General features: G+C 39.9%; 1 protein-coding gene across 1 annotated transcript; it reads left to right on the top strand.

Moving 5' to 3' along the window:
• The first annotated feature begins 2206 nt into the window (after positions 1-2206).
• On the top strand, positions 2207-5318 carry LOC120865826 (beta-defensin 130B-like). Its single transcript, XM_040243217.1, has 2 exons — positions 2207-2268; positions 5141-5318. Exons 1-2 carry the CDS (start codon positions 2207-2209, stop codon positions 5316-5318), a joined length of 240 nt encoding a protein of 79 aa, XP_040099151.1.
• Positions 5319-9855: the final 4537 nt, after the last annotated feature.

Below are 9855 nucleotides of genomic sequence, written 5' to 3'. Positions count from 1 at the left end.
AGGACTTAAACGTAAGATCCTATACCATAAAACTCCTAAAAGAAAACAGGGGAAAACGACATTTGCCTTGGCAACAAGATTTTTGGGGATGTGGCACCAAAAGCAACAAGCAAAAATTAACAAGCAGGAATATGTCCAACTAAAAAAAGCTCTGCACTGCCATAGACACAGTCTTCAGAAATGAAAAGGTGGATTTGCAGTGGATAAGAATCTGCCTGCCAATGCAGGGGACATGGGTCGCACCCCTGATCTGGGAAGATCCCACATGCCATGGAGCAACTTAGCCCATGAACCACAACTACTGAGAGAGTGCACCTGGAGCCTGTGCTCCACAAAAAGAGAGGCCACCACAAGGGAAAGCCCTCACACCACGACTAGAGAGTACCCCTCAGGCAGCAACGAAGACCCAGTGCAGCCAAAGACAAAGAAATAAACAAAAGTTTTAAAAATGAAAAGGCAATCTACAGAATGTGAGAAAGTTTCGCAAATGATACATCATATAAGGGTTAATATGCATAAATCTGTGAAGAACTCATACAACTCAAAAACAAAAACCGAATAACCCAATTTTTTAAAAAATGGTCAAAGAAATTGAACAGATTTTTCCAAAGAAACATACAAATGACCAATAGGTACATGAAAAGAGTCTCAGTGTCACTAATTATCAGGAAATGCAAGTCAAAACCACAATGAACTATTACTGCACATCTACCATAATGGCTATTATCAAGAAGATGAGATAACAAGTGTTTGTAAGGATGTGGAGAAAAGAGAAGCTTGTGCACTGTTAGTGGAATGTAGAATGATTCAGTCGTTACAGAAAACAGCATGGATGTTCTTCAAAAAGTAAAAATAGAGTCACCATATGATCCAGCAATCTCACCTTGGGGTATATAGACAAAGGAAATAAAATCAGAATCTTGAAGAATTATCTGCACTCCCACATTCCAGCATTCCAGTATTATTCACAATAGCCAAGATATGACAACCACCCAAGTGTTCATCAACGGATGAATGGACAAAGAAGATATGGTGTGCATATACAAGAAAATATTATTCAGTCATGAGAAAAAAAGGAAATCCTGTCATTTCCACCAACATAGATGTACCTTGAGGGCATTACGTCAAAGTGAGTTGAGTTCAACATAGAAAGACAAATATTGTATGATACCACTTTTATGTGGAATGTAAAAAGGCAAAACTCGTAAAAACAGAGAGCAGAATGGTGGTTACCAGGGGCTTGGGGTGGAGGAATTAGGGAGATGTTATTTAAGAGTGGTTGTGGTGGTTTAGTCGCTAAGTTGTGTCCAACTCTTATGACCCCATGGACTGTAGCCTTCCGGGCTCCTCTGACCATGCTATTCTCCAGGCAAGAAGAGTGGAGTGGGTGGCCATTTTCTTCTCCCTATTTAAGGGTTCAAACTTAACAACTAGTCGATAAGTAAGTTCGGGAGATTTAAGGAACAAGAGTCTTCTCCAGCACCACAGTTCAACAGCATCAGTTCTTTGGCGCTCAGCCTTCTTTACAGTCCAACTCTCACATCTGTAAATGGCTACTGGAAAAACCATAGCTTTGGCTATATGGAAAGGCTGCAGGTCTCCTTAAGCTTTTGACATAGAGTCTTTAGACAATCACGGTGATTGAGGAAATACTGTGCTCTTTGATTCTTCTGTTCTCACCAACCTTGTCATATGGGACAATTATACAAAGGGTTATAATGGATGAGAAAATTTTAGTTTTCAATGTGAACTCAGTGTATTTACCTTTCAGATGCTACTAAGAACAAAATACATATGTGATACTGGCCTCTCTTTTAAAGAAATAACTTAAAAGTACAGCTTCTTTTTTCCAGAAATGGACCTTATGCAATTATTTTCTTCCTCGTATGATAAAGAGTCCGCTTGCAACACAGAGGACTTTTTGGGAACCAGGACTTTGCACTCAATGATCCTTCAAAAGATGCTGGTCAGATTATGTGAGAGCCCACAGAAAAAGTACAGGATAAGCCATCTGGTCTCCAGCGGTTAGGTTAATTTGTCACCAGATTTAGAGAGCCCAGGGTTTGGAAACATTCCAGCGGAAGCTGTTTTATTTTCTTACTTGTTAAGCTTCATTGACTAAAAGGACTCTTGGTCTGCAGAAGTAAATAAAAGGCGCTGTATCCCGCTGTTCCTGATTACTCACTGCTCTACCAGGCATTCAACCATGAGACTCCATTTATTACTTTCTGTTCTCCTTCTCTCTTTGGCTATAATACCAAAAGGTAGGTGGCAAATAACTGTAGACCTGGGTTTTTAGGAGACCTACTTGGACACTGAGTTATACCATGACCATCTTGACTCAGACCCTAACGCACAGTCTCAGGGATATAGAGGTCCAACATAAGCATCCTCCTTAGAACTGATGGGGTCCAAACTGGGAAGAAGGACAAGGATTTCCACCAACAGAAAACAAGTTCCAAGAGCTCTGTGATTACAAAAGGGGGCTCAAATTTAGGGGGATGGGGAGAAGCCTTGACATCTGACACAAGGATACAAATCAAGCAGCTTTCACAAGAGCCCCCATCTTCAAAAGAGACAGTGGAAATGGCAGCTATTGGGTCAGACTTGGTTAGTGAATGAAAGTGACCTGGAGTCTATTGGCAAAGGAATATTTGTGAAGGATGCAAGTTAGGTGTGTAATACAACTCAACAACAACAACAAAAAAGAATTCTATCAAGTTATTAAAAACCAGCAGGGGGCAGGGGAATTTGGAAAAAGCACAGTAATTTGGGGTGGCACTTCGGTGGCAAAATTTTAAGCATAATGCAAAATAAGCAGGAAGGAATTCTAACAGCTCGAGGCACATCCTTGGTGCTCATGATTGAGAAGCTGGAATATTAAAGTGTAGATAAAGGAGAAAGGGAACGTGTCATTTTCAGGCTGGGTCGTTCAGATCCTTGTAAAACTGTTTATGGCAGAGTGTTTCCACCCCTCAACATCTGGGTTCATTTGGGTAACTCTCTCTCTTCTTTGAATCATTTATAACATTCTTTCAAATACAATCGAATATATTGACTTGTTTGATCTTTACTTGATTTATGACTATCTTAGGAACTCTGAGGTATAGTTGTCCCCTTGATTTGTGAACTCTTGAGGGAGTTCACATAATTCTCATTTGGCCCTCCGTTCTGTCAGAAGATGTACAATGTTAAGGACTTAAAGCTAGAAGGCAATTTAATAGTTAATTTCTTAATTTTACAGATAAGAAGATCCATGTCCACATAAAGAATGTTTTCACTAAGATCACGTAGGTAGGGGCAACATTACAGCTGGAACTGAGTATTTCTTTTTAACTTTTATTTTATATTGGACTATAGAAGGCAATGGCACCCCACTCCAGTACTCTTGCCTGGAAAACCCCATGGACAGAGGAGCCTGGTGGGCTGCAGTCGATGGGGTCGCTAAGAGTCGGACACGACTGAGGGACTTCCCTTTCACTTTTCACTTTCCTGCATTGGAGAAGGAAGTGGCAACTCACTCCAGTGTTCTTGCCTGGAGAATCCCAGGGATGGTGGAGCCTGGTGGGCTGCCATCTATGGGGTCGCACAGAGTCGGACACAACTGAAGTGACTTAGCAGCAGCAGCAGCAGCATAGCCAATTAACAATGTTGTGATAGTTTCAGGTAGACAGCAAAGGGACTCAGCCATACATATATATGAATCCATTCTCTCCCAAAACTGCCTTCCCATTCAGGCCACCATATGACATTGAGCAGCATTCCATGTGTTTTACAGTAGGACCTCATTGTTGAACCAAGTATTTTAATCTGGGTCAGTGTTGTTTCCATTAATCTATGTCCACAAAGTGGTAACTCTAATTTCTTGCAGGCTTTTTAATCTAGTTAGACACTGAGGAACCTGAGAAGATTTTTAAGGTTCCTCTTTGACGAGTCACAATGTCTTTGAAATATGTTACTTCACTTAACTCTAAACTCTTTTTCTTCAGTGTTTGTGGTAGGCATGTCCAGTATTATTCGGACGACTTACACTAGTTTGTAGGTTTTCCTGATCGGTGTTCCTTAAAATTAGATAATAGTGATAAATTCTCAGATTGCTGAAAGCAATTGCCTCAAGACAATTATGTCTGCATGATTGATTAGTGAATATTTTATTTTATTTTTAATTTTTTGCTCATGCTTGCTTTCCACCACTTAAGCTAAATTCAATTCAACATAAATTACTGTCTCCATCCAAAGTCATACGTACTCCATGTTAAGGACCTTTTTTTTTTTTTAATTAAAAAAGAAAAAGTTAAGGAGGATAGTTCTTCTGAAAGTAAAGATCCAGCCAAAAGTCATCACTGGAGTAGGACAAAGGATATAGCGGTGGTTCAGTCTTAGGGTGAAAAACAATTTTGAAAAAGATTATCCTAGAACAAAGACTAGAAATAACTGACAGGAAAATAAGACTCCAAGAAATCTAGGCCTACGATTTAGAGAAGTTCCTAGGGACTGGACACCCATAAATACAATTGTATATCCAAGAGTGAGGACCAGACAGTCAAAAACAGGCTGGAGCCAGGAAGTTTTAGAAGGAATAAGAGACAAATAGTGTGCGTGGCGTTAAAGAATACGTAACTGCGCTCAGTGGTAAGGAGTGTGTACTGAGTGCCTGCTACTTCCCATGGGCTGTGGGAAACACAAAAGATGCAGTGGAGAGCAAAAGGAAGGGCATCTTCCCACAGTACAAAAGACAGACACTAGGTAAACGACAACAAATTTATCTATAATCATAAATTTTGCCAAGTACAATGAAGAGGAACAGAGTCTTAAAAGTGCCTGAAGCTTGTGGTCATGGTCGATTTTCAACATCTGGGAAGAGTTTCTGGAGGTATGCCTTTTGAGCTGAAAACTAGAAGTGTTCATGGATAAACCACTTGCAAGGAGCCCTCAGTGCTTCTGGCAAAGGAAGAAGCCAGTGTAATTTCCCTGATGCAGAAGAAACCACAGTGTGTACAAAGAATAGTGGTAGTAATACTAGGTAATATCATTTATTCTATCTTGAAGCCATTCTTCTGTAAATGTATTGCTTTATGTACATTATCAATACATGGATGGTGAATTAATGACATTGTTAAATCTCTTTCTGTGCAGCAAGGACTGGCCTTATTCCAGGACAGAAACAATGTAATCGGCTGAAAGGGGTGTGCAAAGACGGAGGCTGCACCACCATAGAACAGCCCATTGGCATATGTAATGAAGACAAAAGATGTTGTAGAAAGTGGTGGGTATTTTATCCCTATCCAACGCCAGCTCCCAGATCAAAATCTCCTTGATAAGAGCCAACTGTAGGCTCTTCAAACTCTAGAACACATGTATGAACTTCACAGGCTCCAGCTTGGCCCAGAACTCCAGAACTTGAGGATAAATTATACAGACTCCTCTTAAACTTGTTTTTTCTCCATTGACTGGAAATAAATGTCCTAATTCTACTTGTATTCATCCCTGGGGAACTTCTTCTCAATGCACTGCCAGCATCTTAAGAACTACAAGACTAAACTAAACGACAGGCCATCTCATACCCTAAAGGTGATTCTCTTAAAAAAGATAAAGTTTTAAAATAAGAAAAAAAAAATCGTAAGGGTAAGAAATAACAATAGGTAATTTTGCTGATCTAAAGGGGAATATCAGCCTTCTTCTTCATCTGACTCTGAACAAAAATCATTTTCATTGTTAAGATAGACCTACTTGGGTGGCCTGATTCAAGGTCTGTTCATCACATGAACCTGCTAACAGGACACGTGAGCTAGAGGCTTTCATCCCACCCAGTCCTGCCAACACTAGCTGAGGCTGGTCTTGCCCCCTTTCCCCAGGCCCTGGGGGAGTTAAACACAAGACCTCTTCCCTGTGAGGAGGTTCATGGGTAGATGACAGAGAGCTAAGAACTCAGTGAGCCCTGCTCATTCTTTCCATATGTGCCACAAGATAAGTCCACATTCTGGCTGGAATCATTTCCACCAGAATAGTAATTCTGGATCATTCATACTTTGTGCTGTGTGTGTACTCAGTCCCTTTGGCCATCCAACTCTTTGCAACACTATGGACTGTAGCCCACCAGGCTCCTCTGTCCATGGGATTCTCCAGGCAAGAATACTGGGGTGGGCTGCCACACGCTCCTCCAGGGAATCTTCCCAAACCGAGGATCAAACCCACATTTTCCGCACCACCTGCGTTGCAGGTGGATTTGTACTTTAGAGCTAAGAAAATGAAAGGAGGAGAGAGAGGACAAGAATGTTACAGGACACAGGTTTCACAGGATGGGAAAAAAAAATCTATTGAATGAGGCCAAATGACTCCACAAACACCTCTGCTTAGCCTTCCTCCAGATGCCCTCCACACTCACCTCACAAAAAAAGCAATCTCTCCCTCCTTTGTGTTTCTACACACACAGACATACCTCCATGGGAGTTCTTCACTCATTTTAGTGAGTTTGATTTAATTCAGTTGCACGGAACTAAAGTTTGGTTTAATTTGGTTACACTGAAATTTCCTGAGATAACAAAACTGTCAGATGTGGATATGTTAATAATAAATTATCTAGAACATTCTGCATTTTTATATGAATATAAATGTTTTGATTCAACTTTGATTATCCATAATTGTTAAGATATCCTTTGTAACTGAAGAACCTCAAAACTGAGATGATGAAGACTAGTTATATTCTAGGAGGACTAGAGATAAATGTCAAAGGTTGAAAAGACAAGTTGGTTGCCCCACAAATTTCTAGAATGGCATTTTGAAATAAATCCTTCATCTTTGTCTAGTTTATTTCATTCTCTCTTTTCCCCTTACTTGTCTAATCCACTCAAAATAAAACAAGGATTCAATAAAGAAACAATTTTGTTATGAAGTTCATGTTAGATTTGAATAATACAAACCAATAGGTTCCTTTTAACTTACATTTAATGAACACTTTATCATTTTATTCCCTGGTGGCTCAGAGGTTAAAGCATCTGCCTGCAATGTGGGAGACCTTGGTTCGATCCCTGGGTTGGGAAGATCCCCTGGAGAAGGAAATGGCAACCCACTCCAGTATTCTTACCTGGAGAATCCCATGGATGGAGGAGCCTGGTGGGCTACCATCCACGGGGTGGCAAAGAGTCAGACAAAACTGAGCAACTTCACTCACTCACTCACTTTCACTTATCATATTATTACATTTCTGAAAACTTAAAAGTTAAAAAAAAAGCTTTTAAATATGACATAGTTTGCCACAGAAGATACTGTATTATTTTAGATTCATATGCTCAATAAAACCAGAATTGGCATCGGTTCAGTTCAGTTCAGTCACTCAGTCGTGTCCGACTCTTTGCGACCCCATGAATTGCAGCACGCCAGCCCTCCCTGTCCATCACCATCTCCTGGAGTTCACTCAGACTCACGTCCATCGAGTCTGTGATGCCATCCAGCCATCTCATCCTCTGTCGTCCCCTTCTCCTCCTGCCCCCAATCCCTCCCAGCATCAGAGTCTTTTCCAATGAGTCAACTCTTCGCATGAGGCAGCCAAAGTACTGGAGTTTCAGCTTTAGCATCATTCCTTCCAAAGAAATCTCAGGGTTGATCTCCTACAGAATGGACTGGTTGGATCTCCTTGCAGTCCAAGGGACTCTTAAGAGTCTTCTCCAACACCACAATTCAAAAGCATCAATTCTTCCACGCTCAGCCTTCTTCACAGTCCAACTCTCACATCCATACATAACCACAGGAAAAACCATAGCCTTGACTAGATGGACTTTAGTTGGTAAAGTAATGTCTCTGCTTTTGAATATACTATCTAGGTTGGTCATAACTTTTCTTCCAAGGAGTAAGCGTCTTTTAATTTCATGGCTGCAGTCACCATCTGCAGTGATTTTGGAGCCCCCCAAAATAAAGTCTGATGCTGTTTCCACTGTTTTCCCATCTATTTCCCATGAAGTGATGGGACTGGATGCCATGATCTTCGTTTTCTAAATGTTGAGCTTTAAGCCAACTTTTTCGCTCTCCTCTTTCACTTTCATCAAGAGGCTTTTTAGTTCCTCTTCACTTTCTGCCATAAGGGTGGTGTCATCTGCATATCTGAGGTTATTGATATTTCTCCCGGCAATCTTGTTTCCAGCGTGTGTTTCTTCCAGTCCAGTGTTTCTCATGATGTACTCTGCACTGGCATACACCATGGGAAATTTGTGTCAGCTATAGAATAGGAGGTGATAAGGCTGAAGGAGTAAAACATCTGGGCTCAGCAAAGCAGACTCTGACTCCTAATCCCATTATTATACCTTAACAAAATGCAAGTTAGCCATCACTGTTCCACTCAAGAAAAGACACCTCGTGGCTAAAAGCCTCTTTCCATTTTTGACAGTTTTCAGTTTCCCAAACAGCTAAGAAGTCATAGCTTTTCTAGCAGAGTACACAGCATCAGATAAAAGAATTGGGAAAATATAATAAATATATACTATTAATAAATGATAAATGATAAATTGATAACTATGATAAGTTGGAATACACAATAATCATTGAAAATATAGGTTTAGCTTGCATACTAATGGAAGTGGTTTTCAAATAAAACTCATTAAGATGGTTCTGGTTTCCCTTTTCTATACAACTAACACTTAATATGATGCAGAGCTGACTAAAGTTAAATAAAGAAAATAAATTGGAAATGGGTATTTTAAATTCTAGTAATGCATATAAATATAATGCATATAATAAATATGCACATGTAAACTGACAGCCTCAGATGTCTCATACATCTTTATGACTCAACTAACAGAAACCATCAGCACAATGCCCGTAAGTGCAGTAATCACCCTCCCCAATCATTTCTAAGCAATAGGTCTTTGGCTATAATTCAAAACAACAAAAGAAGAGGAGTAATTGTAATTGTTAACTCAGCCCAAAACATGTGTGCAATTGTGTCATAAATACATATGAACTCATCAAATTTACTCAGAATACTAGAGAAATAGAAAGGCTAACAATTGCCCCAAGCCCTCATGAGTTCCTCAGCTGGAATTAAGTCACTTTTTTATCCAAAATCATTATTTAGGAGAAATACTAAAGATTATCATTTTCTTATAGGAAGAAGGAAAAGAATAGCAAGTTCCAAGAGAGGGAAGGATAAATTGGGAGATTAGGACTGACATATACATACAACAAATAGATAGAAGGGATTAGATATGGTAGACAGAGTGCCTGAAGAACTATGGAGAGAGGTTCATAACATTGTACAGGAGTCAGTGACCAAAAACATTCAAAAGAAAAGGAAATGCAAGAAGGCAAAATGGTTGTCCGAGGAGGTTTTACAAATAGATGAGGAAAGAAGAGACTCAAAAAGCAAGGGAGAAAGCAAAAGATATACCCAACTGAATGCAGAGTTCCAGAGAATAGCAAAGAGAAGTAAGAAGGACTTCTTAAATGAACAATGCAAAGAAGTAGAGCAAAACAATAGAATGGGAAAGATTAGAGATCTCTTCAAGAAAACTGGACAGATCAAGGAAACATTTCATGCAAGGATGGACACAGTAAAGGACAGAAACGATAAGGACCTAACAGAAGCAAAAGAGATTAAGAAAAGGTAGCAAGAATATATAGAACTATACAAAAAAGGTCTAAATGATGTAGATAACCATGATGGTGTGGTCACTCACCTAGAGCCACACATTCTGGAGTGTGAAGTCAAGTGGGCCTTAGGAAGCATTACTACCAACAAAGCTTGTGGTGATGATGGAATTCCAGCTGAGCTATTTCAAATCCTAAAAGATAATGCTGTTAAGGTGCTACACTGAATATGTCAGCAAATTTGGAAAACTCAGCACTGGTCACAGGACTGGAAAA

The sequence above is a fragment of the Oryx dammah genome, unplaced genomic scaffold (assembly GCF_014754425.2).
Source record: "Oryx dammah isolate SB20612 unplaced genomic scaffold, SCBI_Odam_1.1 HiC_scaffold_7, whole genome shotgun sequence".
In the NCBI taxonomy this organism is placed as follows: Eukaryota; Metazoa; Chordata; class Mammalia; order Artiodactyla; family Bovidae; genus Oryx; species Oryx dammah.
The sequence above is the reverse complement of the archived record's forward strand: the minus strand, read 5'-3'. Positions and strand labels throughout refer to the sequence as shown.

Excerpts from the sequence above, each read along its gene's own strand:
- LOC120865826 (XM_040243217.1), top strand. The coding sequence starts at position 2,207 with ATGAGACTCCATTTATTACTTTCTGTTCTCCTTCTCTCTTTGGCTATA. Across the intron at positions 2,269-5,140 it reads GCTATAATACCAAAAGGTAG|GACTGGCCTTATTCCAGGAC; the intron begins GTGGCAAATAAC and ends CTGTGCAGCAAG.